Raw genomic sequence first — 26,217 nt, forward strand, 5'->3', positions numbered from 1 at the left:
GAAAACACCCTCCATCCCAACCTCTTCGATGTAGGGTTCGGAGAGGTTTCTCTGGAACCATTTTTGAGGACATTTGTGTTGACAACAGCTCATGTTTTGACATTTATAGGCTCAGATGAGCTTCTTTTGAACAGTCACAGGTTTCGAAGGGACACGTGGAGACCTGCCGCATCAGGGAAACCCCCCCGTGACTTTGCTCTGACGTCTAGGGTTTGGAGAGGGCTTCAGCACCGCTGGCCTCAGCAAGGAGGAGGAGGAGGATATCCCGGCCGAGGCAGCGGGTCTGTGCTGGCTTCAGGCACCCAGGGTCATGTTGCGCAGCAGCCACTGCTGGGAACGGCTGTCGCCGCACTCCCTCATGGTGGGAACCATCTTGTCCTCCTCCGACGGCTCATCCAGACACTGGTTGCTGTTGACGTGCCTCAGGGTGAGCTTCTGCAATAGAGGAAGGTAAGAGCTGCAGCAAGAGAATTACTGCTGAAAACCACTAATTGCATTTTCAGTCTTATTTCAGTATTATTCTAGTCACTACACAAGCCACGAGCCAGGTACTCGTCCCTGGCTGTCACTCGTACGGCTCTACGAGACCTCTACCACGCTACTTGCTGCTTCACGGGGTGCCCAGCTCACCTTCTCACGCGTGGCCGGGCAGCCCGGGGAGTGAGCGCCTCTGCTGAACCCAGCAACAAATAAATGCAACAGAGAAGGACACAATAAGTGCAAGGAAATATTACTTCAAAACAACAGTATTTTGGATTAAGGAGCTTAGGCTGCAGCAACCTGAAGACATGTGCGTTTCAGATCAGTGGAGATACATTTGCTAAGTATTATACGAACAACGGTAACACACAGATGAAAACTCTTCCAATATATTTTTTTCTTCTTTGGGAACCCCCCCCTTTCTATTCCTACCACGTGACACAGTACTTCTGAGAAATGAGAGAGTCAGAAGGGAGACAGAACTTATTTTGAAGAAATAAATCATCTTGCATGCAAAAGCACCGCGACAACATGATGATAAAGAGATCCAGGGAAGTTAAACATGAAGTCGTGTACGTATATAAACCAAGACAGGCCCGTCGGCAGCTGAGCAGCAGGACTTCCCCCCATCACTCCCCTGGGGTTGATCTGGGGGTTTTACACACAAAATCACAGCAGTTAAGCACACCCCTTAAGCGCCTTTGCTATGAAGTGCTGCATTTACTGATTTAATATTTCCTAAAAGGTCTTTCAGTTCCTGAAAAAAACCCAATTAAACCCGTGTTACATGCAGATCTGCACATGCACCTGTACCCACGGTAAGTCAGCAGCTGTACGTCTGCGTCGGAGCGGTGTAACCCGTACGCTGAACCACGCAGGAGCCGGGGGAGCGCGATGCCACAGGACAGCATGTGGCTGGGGATGAAGGTGGATCTGTGCTGGCAGGGCTGGGGACCGCCTCGCCGCATCCCCCCACGCCAGCCCAGCACCCCGCGCTGCCCCGGCCAGAGCTCAGAGCCCGGTGCGCAGGGGCTTTGCTCCAGTGGAGCCCTAGCAGAGCACAACAGCCATGCACTGCACCCGCATCCATCGATGGCCCTGCAAGCTCGGTATCAGCTTAATCCTTCTGAAATAAACATCTGTGTTTGCTACTGTGCCCGATTCAGAAAATTATGATTTTGGCCTTTGTTTAGCTTGCCCCCCGCTGTGTTTTAAAGACTGGCTCCTCTCCCTCCACGGCCATAAGGCCATGCCACGGGTTTGGCAGAGCAATCCCAGCACGGACGCCCGTCTCTCACCACGAGACCCAGAGCCGTGCTCACGGCCTTCAGCTCCCTGCACAGACCCGCTCCCCTTCCCTGCGCTGTTTGCTAAGGCAGGCGCAGCCATGGGGCCGTCTGCTGCCCGCTGCGGGACACCTCCTGCACCAGCTCCGCTGCCCCATGGGATTATACGGACTCTGCCCTTCCACTGCTTTTAAAAATAGTCACGCAACCTACGCAGGTAGGTATAAAATGCTCCAGGTAAAGCGGTCAAAGAAGGTCTGAGCTCTTGTACTGCAGCTCCACAGGGATTATAACCCTGCCCAAGCCAGAACAACCAAGGGAACAGGTGATTTCAGGACTGAAATCTTGTTTGCAGCTCCTCCCCTGGAGCAGGGACCAATTTGATGTCGAACCCCGTGCAAAGGAACAAACAGGGGAACATTAGGCTGGATATCAGGAGAAATGTCTTTCCTGAGAGAGTGGTGAAGCATTGGAAGAGGCTGCCCAGGGAGGTGGTGGAGTCCCCATCCCTGGAGGTGTTCAAGGAAGGTGTGGCCGTGGCACTGCGGGACATGGTTTAGTGGCCATGGTGGGGTTGGGGTGGTGGTTGGACTTGATGATCTTACAGGTCTTTTCCAACCTCAGTGATTCTGTGATTCTGTGAAGGATGGGCAGCAAAATCCTGCAGCCTCCCGGAGGAGGGAGAAAGGCTGAATCTTACATTTCAATTAGACTGCTGGGAAATGCGAACACTGCCAACAAGCGATGAGGTTTTATTATCCAAACACATACCTGCGCTACTGCACTGTCTAATTTTACACCACAGTTCATACCGGATTGCCATGTCACATATTAACACTCCTAATTTGTATTATGAATATTCTTCCAATAGCTTGTCCCTCGAGATTCGCTCCTCAGTTTAAAACAAACTATAATGCAATTCTCAAAGAAAAGCCTGCAGATATTATAACAAATCACCGAGGGGCCATTTGATATGCATTCAATGATGAATATAAGGCATTTTTTCCTCTAATTACAAGAGGAAAGAATTAGTAGTGCTAACAGAAGTAGCTTGTTTACTAAATAGCACTGCTCAAAGCATCACTGATTCTCCACTTATATTGTTTTAAGTGCAATTAAGCTGCTATCATTTTCTACTATAACCAGAAACGCAAACAAGTCTAAAAATGCTGCTGCTGCCTTCATCAGCTGTTCCCTTTTATTCAGTGTATAATTTCATGCTAGATTACCATATCATTGGGATTTTCAACCGTCTCATAAATTTTTTCTTTCTGTGTTCTATCATTATTTATGCTATTACAAAAAAGGTCTCATTTGCTTGGAAAACAATTAATTACTAGGCAATATGATACTCATACAAAGCCAGCCTAAAAATGAGTAAGAAAAAACATGGGTAAGAAAAAATGGGTAAGAAATGAGAGCAACCCCAGCTTGTACCCCTGCACGTACGCTGCCCCGTCGCTATCCGTATTACCCAGCAACACTGCCTAGGAAAGAACAGCGGTTGGCACACTATTGTGATTCCTTCAGTGGTTCATGTTTTGAAAATATCTGTTGATGACTTGAAATTCTCTGTGACTAGGATCTCTAGGATTGAACTACTTAAAATTGGGAATTTTCACAATTAACGTTTCTGAAAAATATTACGCAATTGGCATTATTTACGTGTCTTGGAATAGGGACCAAATCTTCAGCTATCGCAAACAGTAACGATCACGTTGACATCAATAGATGAAGGTAGTTGAATTCATCTAAAATCAGTTGTAATTAATAACAAGCAATGATAACTAGTAATAACTAACATTAAACATATATACTGTCCTGTATCTATATAATCATCTGAGAGAACAAGAAAGAAATTCAGTTGAGTTTAATAGGCGGAGACCGGAGAAGCATTTTTCTGGGAATAGCTTAAATCACTACGTGTTATATTTGCCTTCTAATACCAACCTCCAACAGTTTGTTAAAGGAAATAGTCAGTGGGGCTGTAAAAAATGTTTCTAAAGACTTCCAGCCTTGTGTAGTTTCTCAGCATCCACGTTTGCAAGGGGCTGCCATTGCAAGCCTCCACAGTGGGACCATGGGTGCCATCCTCTATCCTGCTTAGCGTCAGGCACGACTGCGTGATTATATGAAGAAATGTATGGGTCTGCACGACAGAAAAATGGTAAAAGTAAACAAAACCAGCAAAGACAAAGACAAACAAAGGAAAAAGCAACAGACGGTTTGATTAGACATCCACAGCAGTGAACCAAAGCTAAGAGCACTCTTACAGGATTTACTAACGGATAATTGTGCCTGTCAATACTCCGGTGTCAAATTTTAGGCAAGTTGGGCTAGCTTACACACACATAACACATACATAACTAGGCATACTCATGAACCAAGCTTTAGCTTCACAACATATGTTCTCACTGCTCTGCTTTGAGGGACCGGGGCACTTGAGACCCCTTCGCTTTACATTTTCCAGTTTAGACCTGAGTGTGCCTCTGAATCCTCCCTCCACATACACGTTGCCTTGGTGCAATCATGATTTCCCACCGCCCAGCAAGATTTGGGCAGAGATGACGCTTCTACTGCAGTAATATCCTGTACTAAACATCCTGAAGCCTACTCAAGCATTACTAAATTAAAAATGCAATGAATTAAATGCTTACACATAAGGAGATAAGAATTTTTGTGCCAGCTACGGTTTCAGCTCTTCCTTCACCGCGCCGATACCAGGTAAACTGACATGGAGGGGAGCTTTTATTTCCCTAAATTCTGCCCGAAGGTGCAGCAGCCAGCAACTGGTACCCAATCCCTGCGAGTGCCCAGGGCTGGTGCTGCCTCTGCAGCCTGGGGATGCTCCTCCCGCATCCCGGCCCCGACTGCTGCCCGCTCGCCCGCTCCCGCTCTGCGCAAGGAAGCAGGATCCATCAGCGCTCGAGTGCTTCTGTTCGAAGCTGAGTGATAAAAACGTTCAAGATCAGTAATCACAGAATTACAGCTAATCTGGGATTAAGCTTTCCATTGAAATAATATTAGAACGAATCGTTCACTTCAGTCTTTTTTTTCTTTTTGGTTTGGTAAGGGAAAAATATAAAGAGGCCACTAAAAATATCAAGAACAACCGTCCTTATAATGTCACTTTGCGTAACCCGCGTGAACATCAATGCTTGTTTTGGTTTCATAATGTATTATTGTTTCGTGTTCGCTTCTGTCTACTAATCTTTTAAGTGAAAACAGAGGTATACAAGTAGGTTACTTCAAATTGTAACGATCTCTCTATATTGCATGTTTGTATTATATTAAATGCCTAAATTCAGTAGATTCTTCACATGGATATAAATACTACTAAGCATTATTTTGGTAATCCAACCAGACTCTTTTCTCTGGTACACAAGACAGCAAGTTTAACTCGTGTAAATCAGCAAGGCTGCACTGACTTTGGAAAAGCTATACTAACGGAAGCAAGAGATCATTTGTCCCCTTCGCTCCTTTTATTAAACATTACTTTCTAAGGAAGTAATAAAAAAACTTGTAGTGTTTTCCCTACTCATTTTTAAAGAACTAAGCCCTTTCAAATACATAGTAATAAGACCACAATTTATAGGAATAGTCAAATTATTGGCCATAATCTCTTATGGTAGAAGTTAGTAATAAGACTGCAATTTATAGGCATATTCAAACTATTAGCCATAATCTGTTATGGTAGAAGTTGGTTTGATTACACCAAGTCCAGCCGGTCCCATAACTTTAAGAAGAGAAATAGTCGCAAAGTTGGTCATTGTTTGAAGGATGCAGACCAGTAAGTGAGATACTGATAATGCAATGTGTATTTGCATCATTTGTGAACAGACATGAAAAGGATTGTTGACGTATGCACAAGAGAAGCCAGTTGTTCACATACATGGTGTCCATGTGCTCATGTGCTTCAAAAAACGTGTAGATGCGGCACTTTGAGACACGGTTTAGTGGGCATGGTAGTGTTGGGTTGATGGTTGGACTTGATGATCTTACAGGTCTCTTCCTACCTTAATGATTCTGTGATTCTCTGCCATCAATTGTTACGCCGTATATTGGGGAATGTGTCTTTTCTCTATTGATGTTCCCTGCTTTATACATATTCCATATAAAATACTGACACCGTATAGTGACTACCTGAATAAGCAAGTTTTGCGTGTTGGAGTAGCGTCTATGGAAAGGCACTAAGTCACGTCACGTTTACACAGCACTGCTAGAGGAGTGAGCGAGATGCACTGTTCTAGGGCTTGGTACAGGGGTTGCAGTCGTTACCAAACTTACCTCAAAGCTATATTCCCATTTACCAGCATACTGACGGAAGGGAAAAAAAAGGAAATTGGAGTCAAACAGTGACTCAAGAAACAATTTTTGTGGAGTCCCTCATCTCTCCGTAAATGCAAATTCAACAGCTTTGCACTGACACCGTGCTTAGTGACAAATAACAGTAATTATGCAAGATCAAATCCCGACGTAGTGATTCATGCATGAGGAAATGAAACTATTTTCTATCAGATGTGACATATTTACAGCATCATTTTTTTCCTGAGATCATTCACCTGTGTTACACGTCATAAGACTTCACCACACTGTACATACAGGAATTTGCCGGGGTGTCCCTGGCCAACACAACGGGAGCCACCAGGTACGTGAGCAAACCTGGACGCGCACCGCACGGCTTCCAAACGCAACCTGATGGACCTGTTTGGCAGCCAAGCACCGGCTGGTTGTAACCCCTGCATGAACATCTCCACCGAGACCAGTGCCCCGATACAGCGGGAAAACAAACAACAGTTGAGCAGAATTGGAAAAAGGGTCCTTCGCCCAGCAAGATCACAGGCTGGCAGAGCAACCCGGGCTCCAGCCCATCGTAAATCCCAGATCTCTTTCTGCTGATCCGCCGCCACGTCTCCCACCCCCGTTCCAAAGCAAATAGCATTTATGCATTATAAATAAGTTCTAAAACACATGCTGATAGGAAGCCTTTGAAAGCCAGGAAATTCTAACTTGGCACGCCTCATTGATACAGCGGATTTATAGAGCTGCCCTTGCAAGGTAATGGGCAGCTTGAGAAAGGGCCAGGAATCTTAATGTGCTGTTCAAGAAGTAAGGAAGAAAAGCATTAAAATTCAATAATGGAAGGCAATGGATTAAAAAAAAGAAAAAGAGAAAAAAAAATCTCCTGCCAAGATGTAAAAACATTCAGAAAAAAAATGTTTAAAAGTGCCGTAAACTACTCTTGCCTGAAGTGTTAAAAGCCATTTTGCATTAGAAGTGGCGAGCGCTGCACAGACTCGGTACCCTTCCTGGAAACAGCTCCTTCGGGTGATCTGCGGGCTGAAGCTCACTGCTCTTGTTGTTGTTCCTGGTGACAGCAGGTTTCTTTATTTAGTGTTCCTTAAATCCAGACTATACCATTAACATTTTGTGCATCTAAGGGCTTCTTTTTAGACTATATAAATACTGATGTCAATGTTGGGCTCTCTTTTTTTCTTCTACAGGTAATATCTAAAGTAATATATCCCATCGGGTTAAGAAAAAGATGCAGCTCAGTGAAAACTGCCTTGTAGGAAACAGCAATGGAATAAAAGGTTTAGGCAACCCTGCCCGGGGCCAGACCCGGCAGCCCCAGAGCCGCAGCCAGCGCCTGCCGTGCCTTAGTCAAAATGGAAAACAGAATTATGGAACAACCTATTTGAACAACAGAAAAATAGCTTCTTGATTGCAAATGTTTTGTTTCAACATGGACTTCTATTTTATGTAGATATTAAAAGAGAATGCTTTATTTGATTCTTTTAACTTAGGGCTTTGCAAAAAAAAAAATATTCAAAAATATTCAACTTGCTTTTTAAGCTTGATGTAAAATATTCTCCATATTGCAAATTAAACAAACAAGCAAGCAACGGGTTATTCACACAGTCACTTGAATACCTTTTCTTCTTACAGCAACTCTCTCCATCAGCAAATTATTAGTTTATAGCTGCAGCCGTCACTCAGATCGGGTATCGCCGAGTTGCCACCACAGCCAGGGCACACCCACCCACAGCCCTGAGCCACGCGCCCGAAACCTCATCTGGGATTTAACCGAACCTGCCCCAGCAGAGCAGCCGCGCTTGTGCCGCGTAGCCCAGTCCTCCTCGGTTCCCTGCCACTTTTTTGATGCAGGCGAGAAGCGTTCCTGTGTTTCTGTTCTCTTCTCCTATCACTAAGCAGAAGGTTCATAAAACTCACTTTTAAGGGTTTTTTGGAGAAAGATGCGAGAATAGTTTAGCTCCCTGACCACTCATCTAGTTACGTGACATGACAATAATCCCTGCAAACACCGACTCAAACGTCTGCTTTCTTCAAGGTGAGAGCAATCATTTGGGAACTATGACATTCCCTTCCCTAATACGCGATTCATCTACCACCTTTAATTTTTAAAACTATGTCCTTTGCTGCAATGCTGTTTTTCAGTGACACGACCCATAGCAATCTGCTAATATTTAGTATCTCCTCAGTCACAACTGCTTTTACTTAATAAAAAAGTATTTAAACTCAGTTCTGTGGTGTTGTGTTTTTTTTTTTTTCAAAAGGCATACAAACCCTATTGAGTACCGTGTTGTTTATATGACCTATAAAGACACCACCACCATTTTAACTCTATAAGACGTAATGCAAAATACTCTGTTTCCATTCAGTAACTTTGCTGACACGCAGTGACCAACTGATTTATCTCAGTTATCAGCTGATTTATCTCAGTTATCAGCTGGTCATCCAACAACTTCATCGCAATTTTAAACGATACAATTCACACGGGCAGACTTTTTTAAAGGTATTAGACACTTCTGGAAACCTTACAACCCTGTACTCGGCGCTGGTGAGGCCGCACCTCGAATGCTGTGTTCAGGTTTGGGCCCCTCACTACCAGAAGGACACTGAGGTGCTGGAGCGTGTCCAGAGAAGGGCGACGGAGCTGGTGAGGGGTCTGGAGCACAAGTCTGATGAGGAGCGGCTGAGGGAGCTGGGGGTGTTCAGTCTGGAGAAGAGGAGGCTGAGGGGAGACCTCATCGCTCTCTACAACTGCCTGAAAGGGGGTTGTGGGGAGGGGGGTGTTGGTCTCTTCTCCCAAGTGACAAGCGACAGGACAAGAGGAAACGGCCTCAAGTTGCGCCAGGGGAGGTTCAGGCGGGATATTAGGAAAAATGTCTTTCCTGAGAGAGTGGTGAAGCACTGGAAGAGGCTGCCCAGGGAGGTGGTGGAGTCCCCATCCCTGGAGGTGTTCAAGGAAGGTGTGGACGTGGCACTGCGGGACATGGTTTAGTGGGCATGGTGGGGTTGGGGTGGTGGTTGGACTTGATGATCTGACAGGTCTTTTCCAACCTAAGTAAGTTTATGATTCTATGACACCCCCCCCGTACGTCTGACTGACTCACCCCTAAGAGCAGATCCTCTGAACAAGACTAACACACATCCGGGTTTCTGACGGAATAGGAAAACTGACATTTCCAGCCGCCCAGGAGCCGGTCAGTTCTGGCCCTTGCTGGAAACGCTGCTTCTCCCTCTGGTGCTGAAAGCAGGTGAAGCTCAACACAGCATATAAGAGCATCACACCTCTCTCCTGTGCCCACGCCCCCCCCCCATGGTGTTTTTTTGAGGGGGGGGAGGGGGGATTTATAATTTTCTTTGAGATGAATCAAAATAATTACCTTACAACTATTTTCTGCATAAGAAAACCAGGTCTATTTCTACTTTACGTGACTTTTCCCAAGATACCAGTAGCCCCAGTGCCCTTCTGACAGCTCGCAGGTGGGCTACAGGGACCATTTCTGCAAACTCTTTGTATTTCGGAGTATCTTAATCCTACTTTATTCCCCCTGGGATCTCTTTCTCACCCTCTTTCAGTTCACATCCCCTGTTGCACTGAAAAAGCTTGGGGTGAATCCAGCACCCCGAAGGCAAAGGCCCAGTGCTGGAGCTGGGGTCGATATCTCATTTCTCACAGCTCTGCCGCTGTGGCTCTAGTTTCACCCAAAATACGAATGCCGATTCTTGCCCTCTCCTTCAGCAAGCGGTTCTCTGTTCCGACAAACCGACTGATACCTTTGGGTCGCTATTTTCTTCCAGTCTTTCATGTTAAGTTGCATCTCAAGTGCAAGTTAAAACGTATTAATAATTCTAAGTGTTAAAAGCATTTAGCACAAATTCAGACACTTTTGGCATGAGAAAATGAGAAAAAGGGCTCTTTGAAAAGCCTGCTTCAAACCAATTAAATCTGATACTTTCACAAATAGGTATGAAAATATTTGATATTTACCTTTCTTATCACCACAGAACCTTTCAGCTCCTTGTTTATTTTGAAAAAATATAAACGCTAGGAATATCTAAGAGAACTGTAATATTATTAAGGTACGTATAAATTATTGGAAAAGAATTTTTGTGGTTTTTTAGATTAGTATATATTTAAATACCGTAATTTAAACTAAACTAGGACACTATAGAAAATTCAATAACAGTACCTAAATCAAAGAAAATTGTCTGAAAATCTCTACTGAGAAATCCCTTTTTATGATTATTTACATCTCTCATTGTACCTCCAGATGTGGCCAAGGCACTGCTGTCCCTTATCAAGTCTTAACTCCTAAATAACTTTACAGGAGCAGGGATGTGGTCTGTAACCAGGGTATAATACCCAGAAATCACCTCCATTCCATTTCTGAATAAGTAAAGAAATGTGAAACGGAGTGCAATTTTGCTGGAAAAACAAATGACTGGATACAAGTGATTCAGGCAACTATTTCTCTGGGGAAAAAAAATAACTATCACAAGCCCCTTGTTTTCTTGGGAAAATACACTGCGTATTAGGTATGCACCTGCATACCGCATACAGGTATGTATGGGAGTCTTCCTGCCATATTCAGAGATCACCAGGCAGCAAAACCGAGCCAAGGCTGCAGGAGCAAAGTGCCCTTCCCTCGCGGCGGCGAAGGGGAGCCGGGCTCAGCGCCGCTGCACGCTGCCCCTCCGCCCAGCCAGCCCCACCGCAAGGCTAGAACCCAGGGTCCATTAATGCCCCAGTAAACACACCATCAGTGCCCCTACCGCCATCGAAGGGAAGTTTGCAAGCTGAAGGCTGAATGTTCACGGAGTAGAATTGTTAACGAAAAGACTCTTGTCAATAAATAGAAAGGTACATAGTGCAATGGGCTGTGGTTTGTACGTAGAACAGACAGCAAAATTGCTGTCTCCCAGATCCCGTCTTTAAAAAAAATGGTGTATTTCTTCTTTATGAGCTCCATCTAATGGCTGATTTTGGTTTTACACAGCTACTTAGAAATTTTCCATTGTGGATCTCTTGCGCTAAACTTAAGAGAAAAAGACAGCACGTTTCCAATGTTAAAAGTAAAGGACAGTACATTCAGTTGAACGAAATTTAGCTTCCCATGCAGAAAGGTGAAAGCAGCTATTTCTACGAAATGTTGGAAATACTCTTCAAAAGACTACACGTCTTTTAAATACATCAGCATTTTCCTATCCTAGCTTTGCAGTATTTTCCTAGCTTTGCAGTCATGGCAATACGCCAGCACTAATTCAGCACCTCTAAAGCGAGGCCAGCAGAGCCGTGTGAGCGCAGCCCGTTGGGCAGCCCGTGCTCAAACGGTGCTCAACGGGGAAGTTCATTTTCAGTAGCTTGTGCCCAAAATATTCAACGGAAAGCGACTGGCAGCATGATCTTTTTTTATCAAGGATTGCTCTCTACGCTTCTGGTAGAGCAAGAGCATCTTGCGAGGAAGCTTGCGCATGGCTATGGAATGGTTCCTGATCCTTGGGAAAGGCGAGAGCTGGGGTGGGAGCACGAGCATCCCCCAGCGTGCAGATTCCAGCGGAGAGCTGAAATACAGCCTCGCCTTCTGCGCTGGTTGTGCTTAGCTAGGAGTGGGCTGTTGAAGCAGATAAAAATAATATGAAAAATAGTTCTAAAATTAATATTTATTCAATATTCAAAATTTATCCTTTAAGGTATTACTGAGATAAGCTTGAAATATTCCAATTTAAGAGTCTGAAAACCTGATATTTCAAGGTGTTATGGTTTAAAACAGAGAACCCTGCACACCGGTGGGCAGAGGATGCTGCTGCTGTGCTCTGAAGAGGAGTGAAAGCGCGTGCTGCATCAACGGGTGTCAGACCAGTGAGACTCCCCCTGACCCCTCCAAAAATAACCAAAAAGCCACCCTGAACCCAAGCAGAGACCTGCCTGGATTTGCTCGGGGCACCTGAGAGCAAGGAGGCATGCGCTCCCTGCACGGGCCGAGTACACCGTGCCCGTTGTGTTGGGTGATGTGGGATTTCCTACGGAGATGGATCAGGAACCCGCAACACCTACTCCATGTTCGTGGCCACCGGTCAGCACTACGCTCCTTAGCTTCTATTTACAACAATCTAAAACTGATTAAAAATCAATTATCATCTGCTTGCAGGAATGAAATGAAGGAGGACGTAAGGTCTGAAATCTCAGGTGTTAATTGCAGGCATGAACAACCTCAGAAACACCTAAAAATTATCGAAGTATGCATGCATTTTGTGCAGGAATAAAAATAATCTTCTTTATCAAAGGGAAAATTGGTTTAAATTCAAATGTTAAACACAAAAATGTATCAAAAGTTCCCAAATAAACTGCACCTCCGGGCTAAGTATGACTGCTGTTTTTCTACTTGGCAGTTCAATGTTGTGCAGGGGCAGGTTTGTACGCTTTTTTCTTACCGTAACACTTTAGAAAGGTCCTATCTTGAAGAAAATGTTAATACCTTTGTGGGAGTTTCACCGTGCAAAACTGCACATTCACATTTCAAAGCAAAAGCTTAAAAGGAATGTTTTAATTTTCATCTGCTGTTTCCTCTCTCATTTAAAAAGAAGAATTATCCGGCCATAAAATACTGAGATATTTACACATTTTTTGTATTAATTTTACAACCTCTCCATAAGCCACCAAATTTCTTCAAACTGCACTCCCTCTCAAAACCCAGAAAAAGCCACCTCCCCTCCCACGGCAGTGTCAGACTAAACAGCTGACTGGGATACGGAAAATGATTAAACACAATTTCCATCCACAGTCAATAATCTTTAAGAGCCAGCAGAAATAAACTGGAAAAACTGTATCTGAAAAATAAATCAATCTTGCTTTCTACTTCATTTATATAAAAAACACAGAATACTTCTTGAAGTTTGTATGAACGCAAGACAACACCAGCTGCTAGGAATGAGCTTTTTTAAACAATCATTGACTTTTTCGCCCCACTAAAAATGAAATTTTGTGGAAACACAATTTAAAACCTGGCGGTTAGCCGAATTACTTTGCCATCCCGAGTCTCTGCTATGGCGGGAGACACCACGGGCACGCCACGTCACCAAGCTCCCTATCCCGGTGACATGGCCATACTCTAGTAAGAAACTCCTGGCTCTAAGGCTGCAGCCGGCCGGTGAGCGCGGGTGCTATCACTGACGCCATGGGTACCTCGGCATCGTACTCCCAGAGCTGGTTCCCCCTCATGTGGTGGCACTTCAGCATGGTGACGGGGCCATTCAGCCGCGAGACGTCCAGGCACAAGTCGTCCGTGCGGATCTCTTTGTCAGCAGTGTAAGAAAACACCTGGAAACAGAAAACAATTGCAGTGACCAAGAATTAGCAAAAGTCCTAACTAACTGCTGATTCAGAATATACGGAATTTTTACTCCAGTGGAGCAGAACTACTTTCTTCTCCAACCATTGAGGTGGTGGTGCCTTGGATTTCACGGGAGTTTCACGCAAGTTTCTCTGCTAGTGAATGTCTGTTGTACATAAGAGAAGGAGTATCACGTTTAGGAAAAGAAATTTTATGGGACCAAGCCCGGGAATCACTCAGGCACACACTCAGTTTTACCTCCTGGGAATTCTACAGAAGCATGTAATTGTGATCAGCATCTTCAGGAGAAATTTCACAGATCATTTAGTACAACGGATAAACCGAGCCCATCACTGGAAAAATCCAAACTTCCCTAAGCTAAGTTTTCCTCCCAGTATCTACCTTAACGTTGGGTACCAAGGATTATCTATATTAAAGATTCATATGCATGAATAGTTCAGAAATATCGGGTCACTTAATAAAATTAGGAAATAAATTAAGACAGGAGAGAGCACTCCCTTAACAAACTTCTACCAAACCAGTTATAAGTTTCAGAGGGATTGCTCAACTGAACGCCTTCAGCGAGGAGCCAGCTGGACAAAACCCAGGCTGGGACTGACTCTTTCCTCTGACCATGTGCACAATAAGGATTTGTTCATTTAGGGTAACTAAATATGAATACACGCGACGGTCTCGCCACGTTGCAGAGTCGCCAGCCAGCGCTGGCTGAGCTCTCGTGGCATCACCGCTGAGGCCCTGCAGCAGGGTTCAGGCTGACGGGGAAGCACGCTCAACAAGAGCTCGACACTTTGCAGGTGGGCTTGGGAGCTGCAGAAGTGCTAAATCACTTCAACCGCACTTCCCCAATAACTTGAATCTGCCGCGGGGTCTCCAGCCATCCCTCCGGCACGCTCCTCACCAGCCACGCAAGGAGCAAGGTCCACTGCCCGGAGAGGGATGAAAACGCGGAGACCGCGGGAACAGGGGCAGGAAAGGAAGGAAGCTGGTAGAGAACTGCGAGCATTTACACCAAATTACATGGCCTGGACACATGGGAAGTATCTCTCTGCTCCTAACCCACTGCTCACAACCTTCATAATGTTGCTGGCCCCAGCGCAAAAGCTCCTGAAATGTCCTTTAGGAAACAGCCTTGGGTCTGTATTGCTTCATGCTTTCCTTGCAGGAAACCCTTTTCTTAGGAAAAAGTGAATTATTTCTGTTCTGTCCCCTCTCCTCAGCAGAAGGAGACCAGGGAGCAGAGCCTCAGCCTGTGCACCGGGATCCACCATCCCACCAGACACAGCACCTGGTCTGCTGCCGGAGCTCACGCAGCCGCAGTACCACCGCGGTAGAAACAGAAACAGGAGAAAGTTTGCAGTTAGTAAAATAACGTCAAGACCGTGACAAACGATCGAATTATGACGTCCCATTCAGGTTTTGAGGAGTACAAACCTGTACCTACGCCTGCGATGGAAAAACAGTGCTGTCAAAAATACGCAAAATATTCACTTATGTGGCAATGCTTAAATTAACGGAGAAATAGAATAAAAGCACGGACAAATACAGGATGTGGACGTACACCTCAATTACTTGTTGATGTCCAAGTTCCTATACAACCCATTCCTCTTGTAAAAGGACTACAGTATAATTAAAAGAGCCAAGACTGAGATCTGAACCACAAACAAGGCAGTGCCCTGGGGGATGTCCATCCATTCAGACTTCCAGTGAAACGTTAAATTGTACTCAAGGAAGAAGAATCAATCCAGTAGCAAATGAAAACTTTTTCAGTGAATTAAGCAGAGGGCGGGAGATACCACGTCACTTGGAAACACGACGCTTGGCAGCAGTGCACTAGTAAAGGCAATTCTCCCCATATAACTCTTTAAAACCTATATACTGCATGAAGCAGCCAAGGGAACAAAGGCAAGGATTTTGAAGTTGGAGGTTCAGATAAATCTTTCGGAGCAATCACAGAGTACGAAACCAGCGTGCCAAAGTGGCAGGGGAGCAGCCAGCTCCAAATCAAAGCCGCGAGGAACAGCAAGAGCTGCTAGGATCAGCGGTCTTTCCATTTTCCAAATTTCTTATTCACCGTTCGCCAGCCACTTGTCTGGGTGAAGATCCGGGATCTGAAGGTACAGCAAAGCACCAGCCGCCTTTTGCATTTATTCGTCTAGTGATAAATCACCGAGATCAAATCTCAGGGTCTCAAAATGCTGCTTTCGCTCAAGAACACATCAGCCACCGGCCAATACTCGGCTTCTCTCCAGTGGCAAGACAGAGATCACACTCCGAAGCACGCTGTCCTTTTGGAATGGGGTGAAATGAGTCCACAGAACATCAAAAATGCCACTTGGTGTTCATACGGATATTTTCTACGTTTCCCTTCCCCACTTTTCTGTGTGCAGAAGCAAGTCCCAGAGGCTTTAAAAAAAAAGGTACAACCTCTTCTCTGTTTTGCAAACATCAGTCTTGCCGAGGTGCTGAAAACACCGTGTATGTACTAGCTTGTTCAGTGACATTCTGGAAGTGTTTAGAGAAGAGAATTTACAGCTGAGGGATGACCGAGGAGGAGACACGGGTGTCAGTTTGAAAAGCAGCTCTCACCGTGTCCATCTCCAGCAAATCTCAGCAAGAATCAAAGCATTCACAGGTACCCGAGTATGTTAAATGCATGGCAGTAGAATCATTTTTTAAAAATTTTTTTCAAATTTTCAAATTCATACAAGCTGTCACACATGCACTTCCCAAGTTTCGGTTTGTGCCCTGAATCCCTGTGGTTTTTCCAACGGCTATTTTTAATAGTAAGATGTCTGCCTACACCTTGTCCCTGCTACGTAAAAACCAAACACTGATGAAAAAGGTCTACATTTGAACAGACTGATTACTGGTTTGTTTTGTAGAGGTCCAACAGATGTACATCCTCTTGATCAGATGAGCTGATATTAGCACATCAGGCTAAGTTCATGGAAGTGATAAGGTTACAAAAAAAATCAGGATCATTTGTGAGGTTTTATCAAAAATCATACAGAGCAGTCCCCATTCTAGACTAAACTGAAGTCCAAAGGTTTTATAAAAAATTATTCAACTGTTTAGGACCTTCTCATTTTTGTTAACATCTGAAAATTCTTCTCAAAATACGACAATGTAACGACAAAATCAACCTTCTTCAATCATTCATCAAGACCTCCAAAAATCCCCTTCCAACAGACTGTTTTGAAATTATTTTTGGAATAATAAGCACAGAAGTCAAGAAGGAAGAAAATTTGGGAGAAATTAATAAACAACCTAGAAGAGGTCAAAAAGGCTATTGGTGCTGTAACATTAAGCTGTGGTATCTATAAATATCTATATAAATATATACCTATTTGTTGGGAGGGATCTCTGTCTCTCCCATAGACATGTTTATTTCATTTATAAGTAAAACACGCCCTGCTTGTCCAGTGGTGCTACTCGTACTAAGTGCACTGCTCAGTATTCAGACTCCCAAGTGTCGCACCCTTAAAAAATCATCCTTGGTTGAAACTAGCCTAAGACTGGATCAGGGAGAAAAGATGTCATGTAGGTGAGGTATTGAAGACCTGGGCTGAAACAATCATTATCCAAAACCAGATACTATAATAATGTTCAGCTATCAAGCTACCACAGTTAATATTCAACAAGAAAACCTTTTGGGAGGGGCTTTGGTCTTTCCTTTAAACGCCTTCAGCCAAAAATCTTACTTACTAGAATACTGGACTGTCATGCAGTAATTGGAACAAGAAACATGGCCAAATTATCTAATAATCTGAAAGTCACTGATGTCATTTGTAGCACAAAGTATCTCTCACTCAAAGTAGCAGTTTGGGTTCAAGAATCACTCATAGGAATATATGGTACAGATATTTCATCTTTTACTGTGCTCATTATGAAGAGATCTATCCATTACCATTTATCCTGAAGCAACTTCTAACTTTAGTTTTCAACTTATTTGTGTTGGTTTTTTGCAATAAACATATTTACATCAGGCAATTTCTTCTAGCCTCAGAGACATGTTTTTAGCTTCAGAGAGATGTTTTCTTCTGTGTTTTATAGAAAGCTAATACTTATATTTTGAAATGTATTTCCACTTGCATATTTCTTTTTCCTCTTATCTTTGATAATTGCAATACACCGTTCCATTATATCTTTGGAAAGACTAGGTGATGTCTGAATTAAGAATTACAGAAGATGGGGTTGAAAAACATGCTGTCTTAAGAAAGAAAAATGAATGCTAATTAAGTCGATGTAAAATTATCAGGCTAGCATTTTGCTACCATCCATATTAATTATGATATAATTATATTAATGCCATATAAAAATAGAAGGTGAGGAACATGTTGCATTTTATAGCTAATTAAATAGTGTATTTCACGCCACACACTGCAGCGCAAGACAGGATCGGACTTCTCGAGCCGGACTCCGGTCTTCTGCTACCGTAAGCACCCACGTTCTGGGGACGTGACCGACCTCCCCGCGAAGCAGCGGTGGGGAGCACAGGCTGGCTTCCCAGGGCCTGGGGCAACACGCCTGCTTCAGACATCAGCCTGGTTGCAGAGCCTGAGGACCAGCACGGAGCGTGATCCCGGGAGCTGCTCCGGGGGCTCAGCAGCGCGTTGGCAGACACCGGTTATTCCCTACTGCCCGCAGACCCATGAGCACCGATCTATTGCATCTTCTTAAGGGGCTGCAATTCATTTACTACCAGACGGGCTGTTGAGGCGTGAAAACAAAGTTCTTTCCAGTTTTCCCTTGCTTTTCTTCTGGTGGCACTTGCTGTGGGGGCTGCTGGCACTCGCCGTGGCCAGCCTTCCCCCACAGCCGCGCGGGAGCTCTGGGTCTGGCTGGAGAAGAGGGGTCCTGCCGGGCAGGAGAAGGGGATGCTCCGTCACCAGGAGGAAAGCTCCTGGGCGAGAGCCGCTCCCCAAGATCTGCCGGTGTTTGCCTGGTTTCTTAATCCCAATCAGTTGTCCAAAAGAGGTTAAGCAAGTCCCTAACGCCTTTGAAGTAGGTACTAGTGAAGTAGACACTAATAAAGTCTCCAGAATGGCAAAATACAAAACAGCCTCACAACTGATGCAGCACTTTTCTATACAGACACAGAAATACTTTCTTCTGCTTTTTGTGGAGCTGCCCAGAACGAAAAGGAACCGCATATTCTCCACCGACACCTTGTCTTTCATAACGCTCGCAATCCTGATACAGACAAATTTATTGCCTATGTGCAGTAGCAGGTTTTTATAGGAGTTAATGTATTTTGCAGTTGTTTTTTGTTAATATCCTTTATTAATACGTTTCCACACAGCAAGTTTAGAGGCAGAAGTAAGGCCTATAAAGCCAAAGGTCCATTAAAACCGACGCTTGGGACTGAGACATCGGCCAGACTGAACTGAGACTCGCCTCACGTATCACTGATAATTTCATTACTTCTTTCACATTAAAAGGAACTAACGAAGTATTCCTCCTGATAAAAGTCTGAGAAACTAACCAGTTTGTTCAACACCAATAAAATGCCAAGCCACATCACCAACTGGAAATCAGCTGAGTGGTCAATACAGATCCGTAGCTATTTTTTTATATATGTATATATATGAGCTGCAATAGCCCATGGCCAGAATTTTCCTTTCCCATTATTTGATTGTCCTTTTCTTCAGAAAACAGTTAGCCAGGCTATTTTGTCAACTCATAGGAAGTCTAATACTTAGAATATTGTTCATAAACCCTTATTTTATACTTCATTATGTGGAACTAAATCTTGAGGATGCACCTATACAATCAAGGAAGAAGTCTGCCATGCAATAAAGACAGTTATAAACTGGACATAACTAAGTACGGAAAAATCTAATTTATTCTGACAACCACTTTAATTATCTACGGAACTCCCAAAGGTAAATTTTGAATTCACCTTTCGTAATTGATTTAAAATATTCTAATAAAAGCTGCAAGAAAAGCACTTTTCCTCTCCTCCTGAAATTCTTTACACATTAAATGTTGAAAGTCACCTTAGGCAAGACAGGCAGATTGAAGCTGATTCCCCTACCACCCAAAAAAGATGCAGGACTCAGTTAAATTGCCAGTTAAGTCACTTTTGGGAGCAAGGACTTGGAAATCCCGTCTTTATCAAGGCCGGCCAATCACTTAAGCATTTTAGCACCTGAACATACCCAGAACAGCCGTGTAGAAAAGGCACCTCACAACTCAGGCAGGCAGTCTCAGTATTCCCATCAAAGAGCACGCTTTGGAAGATCGGTGTTCAACGGGCAAGTCCATGCCGTGGCGGAGAACAACTGCACTAACTCTTTGGAGGAAAAAATACCCATTTCCAACATGCCACTATACAAAGAACAGCTCTTTAGGAAAAGAAAAACAATAACAATCTGATTTTCATTCCTACTCGCGTAGTATGCAATCTAATCATAGGAAAAGAAATGCATGTATGCTTTCCTCAGCTCCCCAGAAGCTCCTGCAGTATCCAGCCGCTGCTGGGGACTGGACACTCATCAGGCTGGCTTCCGCAGAGAGCAGCAGTTTCTGTGGTGACACTCCTTCAGGGATCCAGCCCTTCAGCCAGAGCCTTTGGGACTGGACACATCCAGCCCTGGTTTAATTCCAGATGACGTAGAGGACAGGCTTTAGGAAGATACTTAAACTAAAGGAAGATATTTAGGAAGATATTTAAACTAAAGGAAGATATTTAAACTAAAACCACACAAACCCACCCAGATAGTGCATCCCACCAGGAAGACATTAAAACTAATCAAGGGTCAATCTTCAGTTTATTGGGTGACCAGAAGATGTGCCCGGCTCGGAGCCCCTGAATAGCTCACGGGTTTCCCTGCGGCCACTCTGGAAGTAGGGATCAGATTTATTTCTAAAAAAGAGGTTATGCCAAGATCTTTAATGCCATGAAAGCAACTCATCCCATCCCACACTCGTCAGTGAACACAACTACAGACACTGCCAAGCCAGAGTCAACGTTCACATTTTGGAAAGTTTATATAAAACTCGTTCTGCTGTTGCCTAACCTCTAACCACCAGCGCCAAGAATCCATTTATCCCGGTGCCGAGCCCCAAGGAGAGAAACACTGTAATTCAGAGTGATTCACCGCAATCTAGAGAAACACTGTAATTACCACCAGCTACCACAGACTGAAGTCAATAGTTGGAACTATACTAAATGGTCAATGTAATAAAAATAAAATAAAATAAAATAGAAGGCAAGAAAATCGGTTGGCAGCATCTACTGGGGACACGTACGGTAACAACAGTGGGGATCTGCGGGAGACACTTCAGTTGAGCAAGGTTTCCAAGGGTTGCTAAGGAACTCGGTTTTATCGTATTCAGAAAACGGCTCCAGGAAACACACGGGCGTCAGCCCTCTGTGCTGGTGGCAAGCACACCTTCCCCGTATTCAAACCTTTGTGCTCCACCACAGAATCCTTTCTCCATTTCTAAACCACTGTTGTTCCTTTGGGGTTTCAGGCGCATTCAGCATTTTGCACAGAAACTAAAAAAAAAAATAATCTGATTTTTGTCTCCACGGGGGTGGGGGGATTCTGGGTTTTTTTTGCGTTTGTTTTGTTTTGGTGCTTTTTTGTTTTTTTTTTTTTTCTTTTTTCAGATAGCTGTCACTTGATAAAGGATGGCTACCTACACATCTGCAACAAAACGCTGTCGTTGCTTCCAGGATCTCACAGTGTTCACCATGCCGCGCCAAATTCACACTTCTTAGCAGGTACTGCAAACACTCGCGTTCTGCATTTTATCTACCCAGGCTTCATTACTGCAACGTTACACATCTAATGCTAGTCTTCCCCCATTCCCTGGTGACTATTTCTGCCAATTTAAAGAAGCAGCAATTCAGTTTTTCCATAGACTCTAAAAAGAAGGCATTACTCTCATTCTGATTGTGCTAAATAAAAGATATCGTTACTCAACATGCAGGCACGGCTCCTTTGTTCCCTATTAATCACAGTTATTGCAACGGTGCTGAAGACCACCGAGGGCTCCACGGTGCTGCACCCTGAGCAAATCCAGAGTATGAGGCAGTTCCTGCCCCAAAGATTTATCACCTCAATCCATAAGGATGATGCGAAATGTGCAAGAGGAATCATATCTCAACAAAATGGACTAAGAAAATATAAGCAGTAACTAGTTTTATTCATAATGGGTCTGTTTAGAAGATGAAAAAGCTACACAGAAAGCCGAGTTAGGGAAAACAGGAGATTGTAAAAGGTGAAGAAGGCAGAAAGAGCAAAGAAGGGCTAAGCTACTTTCTGGTAACCCCTTACGAAATCTAGTATTTGCCTGAGATATTACAATTAATAAAATCAAAGCCCCAAACTCATCAAGTCTGTAACGGGTGCTGGGTTGCCTTATCCAGTGAGCTCCCTGAGATTATTTGGTTTGCCATCAGCTGCAAAAGTGCTGCTCAACTCCTCTTTTTGTGCATAACTTGTGTCAGTCGCATGAATGAACGTCTGTCACTAAACTAAAGGGGTTGTTCTGTTCAGTCTTGCGCATGAAATGCTTTTAGATGACTTACTGAACGCTGCAGTTGATCAGTTAGCTAACTAGAAATGTAAAACGTGACTCCTGCATTAGTCTTCCGTGGCCGAAGTGCGAGCTGTGATCAGATGGCTCCACAGGCACCAACAGCAAGTTCGCCCTGCTTGCCGTCAGCATATCTATCGTGTGCCTCTCTCCTTCTGGCCTGGCAGCGATATTAACACAGGAAAATTATTCATTATAACCTGCTGAAAACAGCAGCCTTCCATTACAGAAACATCTCACGAGTCAGGCAGCTCGCGCACATCTATCCATTCCCAGTAGTAAGCAAATTCTCACAGCATACCAACAAATTCTTACAGAGCAAGAGTTTATAAATTATTTTTCTATGTACCGCTACACAGAAAGTGCTCGTGTTTGAGAGGCGTTTGAGAATACACACATTTACTGTGAATGGGAAAAAGATGGAAACTCTGTGAATCAGAACAGTTTCTGAAAGACCCATTATTTAGAGCTAACTGGGGAAAAACCAACCCTCTAACATCCCTTGTTGTGTGTGTTGGGGTTTTTTTGAACTGTCAGCGAGTACTGAGTCTGAACTTTCTCTAAAAAACATTGCCAGAAGGGAGTCATGTTCCCCTTGCACATTAACTAAACCGTATAAAACATTACATTCCTTCTGCTCTCACCCGGCAACAGCTGCCCCAGGTAAGGTCAAACCGAGCAAAACCCTGCCTGGTGCAATTCCACATTCAGTCAAAATGAATCCTGACAAAACACCCCCCATCCTGCGGGAACCACAATGTCCCTTCCAAAAAATCCTTGGCCCACGCAGAGGTGCCACGCACACGTGATGCCGACAGCCTCGGCCGCCAGCAGTCGAGGCCAGGAGCTCCGAGCCGCCCGGAGAGAGGTTTTGCATGGAGCAAGTTTCTTCCACTTGCCAGCTCAGCCCTCCGTGCTCGGGGAATTGGTGCGGGCTGTAAAATTGTGAAAAATCCCCCAGACCATCGCCTCTGCCAGGGCTCCGAGCACCTGCTGGGACCCTCAGCCGGAGCTGCAGGGCTGCGCGGGATGCTGAGAAATAGCCACGTGGCTCACAGCCGCACGACTGCTTACGCTTTGCTCTGCTATTCTTATCGGTAGGGAAAAACCACCATGATATTTATCTAGGGGAAACATCTCGGAAGGAAAAAGCAGCCCCTTTCAGCTGTTCGTTAGTCTCGGGCTTACAGTCAGCTTCGCATCAACCAGCCTCCTTGCTAAGGAAATGCAGGGAGCGTGCCTGGACGACGGAGTTGGCTCCTACCAAAACGCTCGTACCACTCCAGGCTTTCCACGGCTGCTCTCTCGGGCACGATGAGACTTAACCGAGAAGCAGAAGGCAGCGTGTGATGGCACAGATCACCCGTGCAGGAGGGACCGTGGGGCCGCACCGGCTACGCAGGGAGCACCACAGGACCCTCCTTGGGGCTTTGCGACCACGTGGCCACGGTGAAGGTGTGCTTGCTACTTTCCCGGTGATTTTTTTGCTGACAAAAAGCAGGTTCATCCCTGTACCTCCAGACAAAAGAAAAGGCATAGGGTGTTAAACAGAAAAAAATAAGAAATGGCAATGTGTCTGTTGCTTCGTTTGCTCTCCCCAGCGCTGCCTGCCCTGCCATGCTCCTGCAACACACCCGCAGCGCAATTGTGAACCTGCAGAATTCCCCAGCCCTTCCTTTTAATAACTCCCCCCTCCTGCCTGCGTGGGATCGCATGGTTTGATTGTTGTTCTGAAGAGAGGCCCAATGCTTCCAGTAAACGCAGTGGCAGACGACATTCCCATGGTAACGCGATAAAAGCCTAACCGGTATGCCTGTCGGGATGACTGTAGGCAGGAAAACCAGACAACTGTTCCACCTTCTACCCGGCCACGGAAAGGAACAAACTTCCTCTAAAACACCACAAAACCAGAAGTCAGCTGCGGGGAGAGAAAGGGGTGAGATGGAGGGGTCATCCCCCTCTGTCTGAGGCTGGAAAGCAGGAAAATAGTTTTTTCCACGATTCACACCTGGTCAGGGCTTTCTTTAACCAGGAGTCGACCTCGGGTACCTTTCTCCTGAAAAGCATCACTACTGAAGGATGTCGAGACGCTCCCCCCTCCCAGGAGATACACGCACCAACCTGGTGTGCTAGCCCCGCGAGCCATATCCCCACCAAAGTGGATTTGAGGACAGGCTTTGCATTTTTTTCTCTCCATATAAAGCAAAGAAAACAGTTCTAAGATTGCATTTAACTGCATTAGGAGAGCCATGGTATTTATTTTAAGGATCATTAATAGCCACCAGGTCCTAACTGAGTTAGGATAATCTCAAATACCCATGCCAACATAACAACAAATCCTCCACAGTTTTATACCCTGAAAACAATTCTCACATGAAGGGCCTCAGTTAACATATTTCATTTTTCTTACTTTTTAAAAGCAATTTGTATTTTTAGAATCTCTTTATCCTTAAGTCCCTTAAAACACTTTGATAGCCATGAGATATTTGCCCCTGCCTCAAGCTGGATCGCGCCCATGCATCTTGCTCGGCTCTAAAGAGCTAGGTATTATTCTTGCTTCATTTTCATTCTGAAGCAGTTTTGTTCCTCAGCTATTTCTGTATCCATAAAGCCCTCCCGCCCCCACGTCTTAGCTCAGTTCTAATTTCTCATTAGAACAGAATTTAATACAGATAACTTTTAATGGGAGTTGTGTATGAGCACTGAAGGATGAATAATGTTCTGCACGTAGGTCAGGTATTCCTAGCAAAACCTCCACCCGATGACAGATATTGCCCTTTGTTCACGTGGACGCAGGGGAGCAGAGTCCCTTTGTCCTGCAGGTGCTCGCAACGGATTTATCTGCGGTCTCTGGCTGATGTGAGAGGTATAATGGAGACGGGAGCTGAAATTTCTTTAGATTTGAGATATATTGGCTTCGGAAGGCTCAGAAAGAATGGTGATATTTATTAGTTATTAGGGTTTCTTTAGGCTGTACAGTCCACATATACATTCACAACCCATTTGTCTCTATCTCAGAGCCTTACAGTCCTCTTAACCTCACACCTGGTTCTTTGGAGGAACTGAGGGTTTGGAGATGTGACAGTCATCTAGGATTTTTCTCCTCTTTCAGCAAAAAGAGACAGGTCTTTCTGCCACGTACAGAAAGAAGGGGAAACAGGCCAACCACCCAAGGTATAAAGAGAATCTTCAACCCTGATCATATGCAGTCTTATTAAAACGCTAACGCTTCCATCTCCTGAGTCAAATTTAGAAGGATAGTGAAGTTTGGGATAATATGACGGACAACCTTACCTCTGAAAGAAACATGGGAATTTGCTCCAAGATCCTGCATCTTCCCATCTTTTTAGCAGATGTGGCACTAGAAGAAGCCACCCTCATCAAGCATTACCCAGGAGGTATATGGACCAAAGACCTTCTTGGGGAGAGACACCAGCATTACCTTGAGGTCCTACTGAGGGATCGCTAAGGATTTTAATTGCAGTGGGTGAAGGCAAGAGCAGCCCTCTGCTCTGGGGTGTGTCAGAAGCCGAATGAAGGGAGCCGCAGTCTTTAATTTGAGAAAACCGTCAAAATTAAGGCGAAGAAGAGGAGAAAGGTTTTCCAAAGGTAAAGCAAACCAAAGAGCAGAGAAACAAGGCTAAACTACGTTCAGAAAGGTGCCAGTAAAAGGAGATTGCAGCAAGGTCTGACGAATTTCCAGGAAAAGGGAGACTGCGCAGGAGCATCCCGCCCGTTCACACCGCGCGGGGTGGCCAGGAGGAGGCAGCCCCCCGGGCTGGCACCCCGCCGCAGGCACCCACACGTCGCTCGGTGTCGCGGGCTCCCCGTCCCGCAGCCGTACGCTACAGCCTCCCTGGGTAAAAGTCCCCTCATTGTAGGTTTACATTGCAGAACCCAGCTAAGCCCAAATGAATCAGCTCTGCTAATTTGAATCCGACGCATTAGAATATGCAAAGTTTACTGTTATTTATACAGAGAGCAGGTACAGCCATGAGTTTTACCATGAGCTAAATGATTGCCTTTTCCCTCCCTTTCAAACATACCCAAGACACAAGTGGAACACCCCACGCCCCCACTATTTGAATTTCCATCAATGAAAAAAACTCAACTCGCACAACTGTTCTGCATGTTTGTTTTTCATGCACACGTTTTAGAAACGGATGAATCCAGCCACAAGTCACGTAAAATTCTTGCCCGTTTCACGTTAAAAAGGATTCTTCCTCCAACGCCAAAAA

General features: G+C 44.7%; 1 protein-coding gene across 5 annotated transcripts in view; it reads right to left on the bottom strand.

Moving 5' to 3' along the window:
• Positions 1-294: 294 nt before the first annotated feature.
• Positions 295-26,217, bottom strand: part of GALNT13 (polypeptide N-acetylgalactosaminyltransferase 13) — a 136,451-nt gene continuing 110,528 nt past the window's right edge. For 3 of the 5 annotated variants that reach the window (XM_059820355.1, XM_059820354.1, XM_059820353.1), the window contains 2 exons: positions 13,261-13,395; positions 295-435 (listed from right to left, as the gene is read on the bottom strand). In XM_059820355.1, the coding sequence (XP_059676338.1) occupies positions 295-435; positions 13,261-13,395 (276 nt within the window). Of the gene's footprint in view, positions 436-3,729; positions 3,916-13,260; positions 13,396-26,217 lie in introns of those variants that run through there. The other 2 variants (XM_059820351.1, XM_059820350.1) reach the window with 2 other exon arrangements.

Source organism: Gavia stellata, chromosome 8 (assembly GCF_030936135.1).
Source record: "Gavia stellata isolate bGavSte3 chromosome 8, bGavSte3.hap2, whole genome shotgun sequence".
Classification (NCBI taxonomy): Eukaryota; Metazoa; Chordata; class Aves; order Gaviiformes; family Gaviidae; genus Gavia; species Gavia stellata.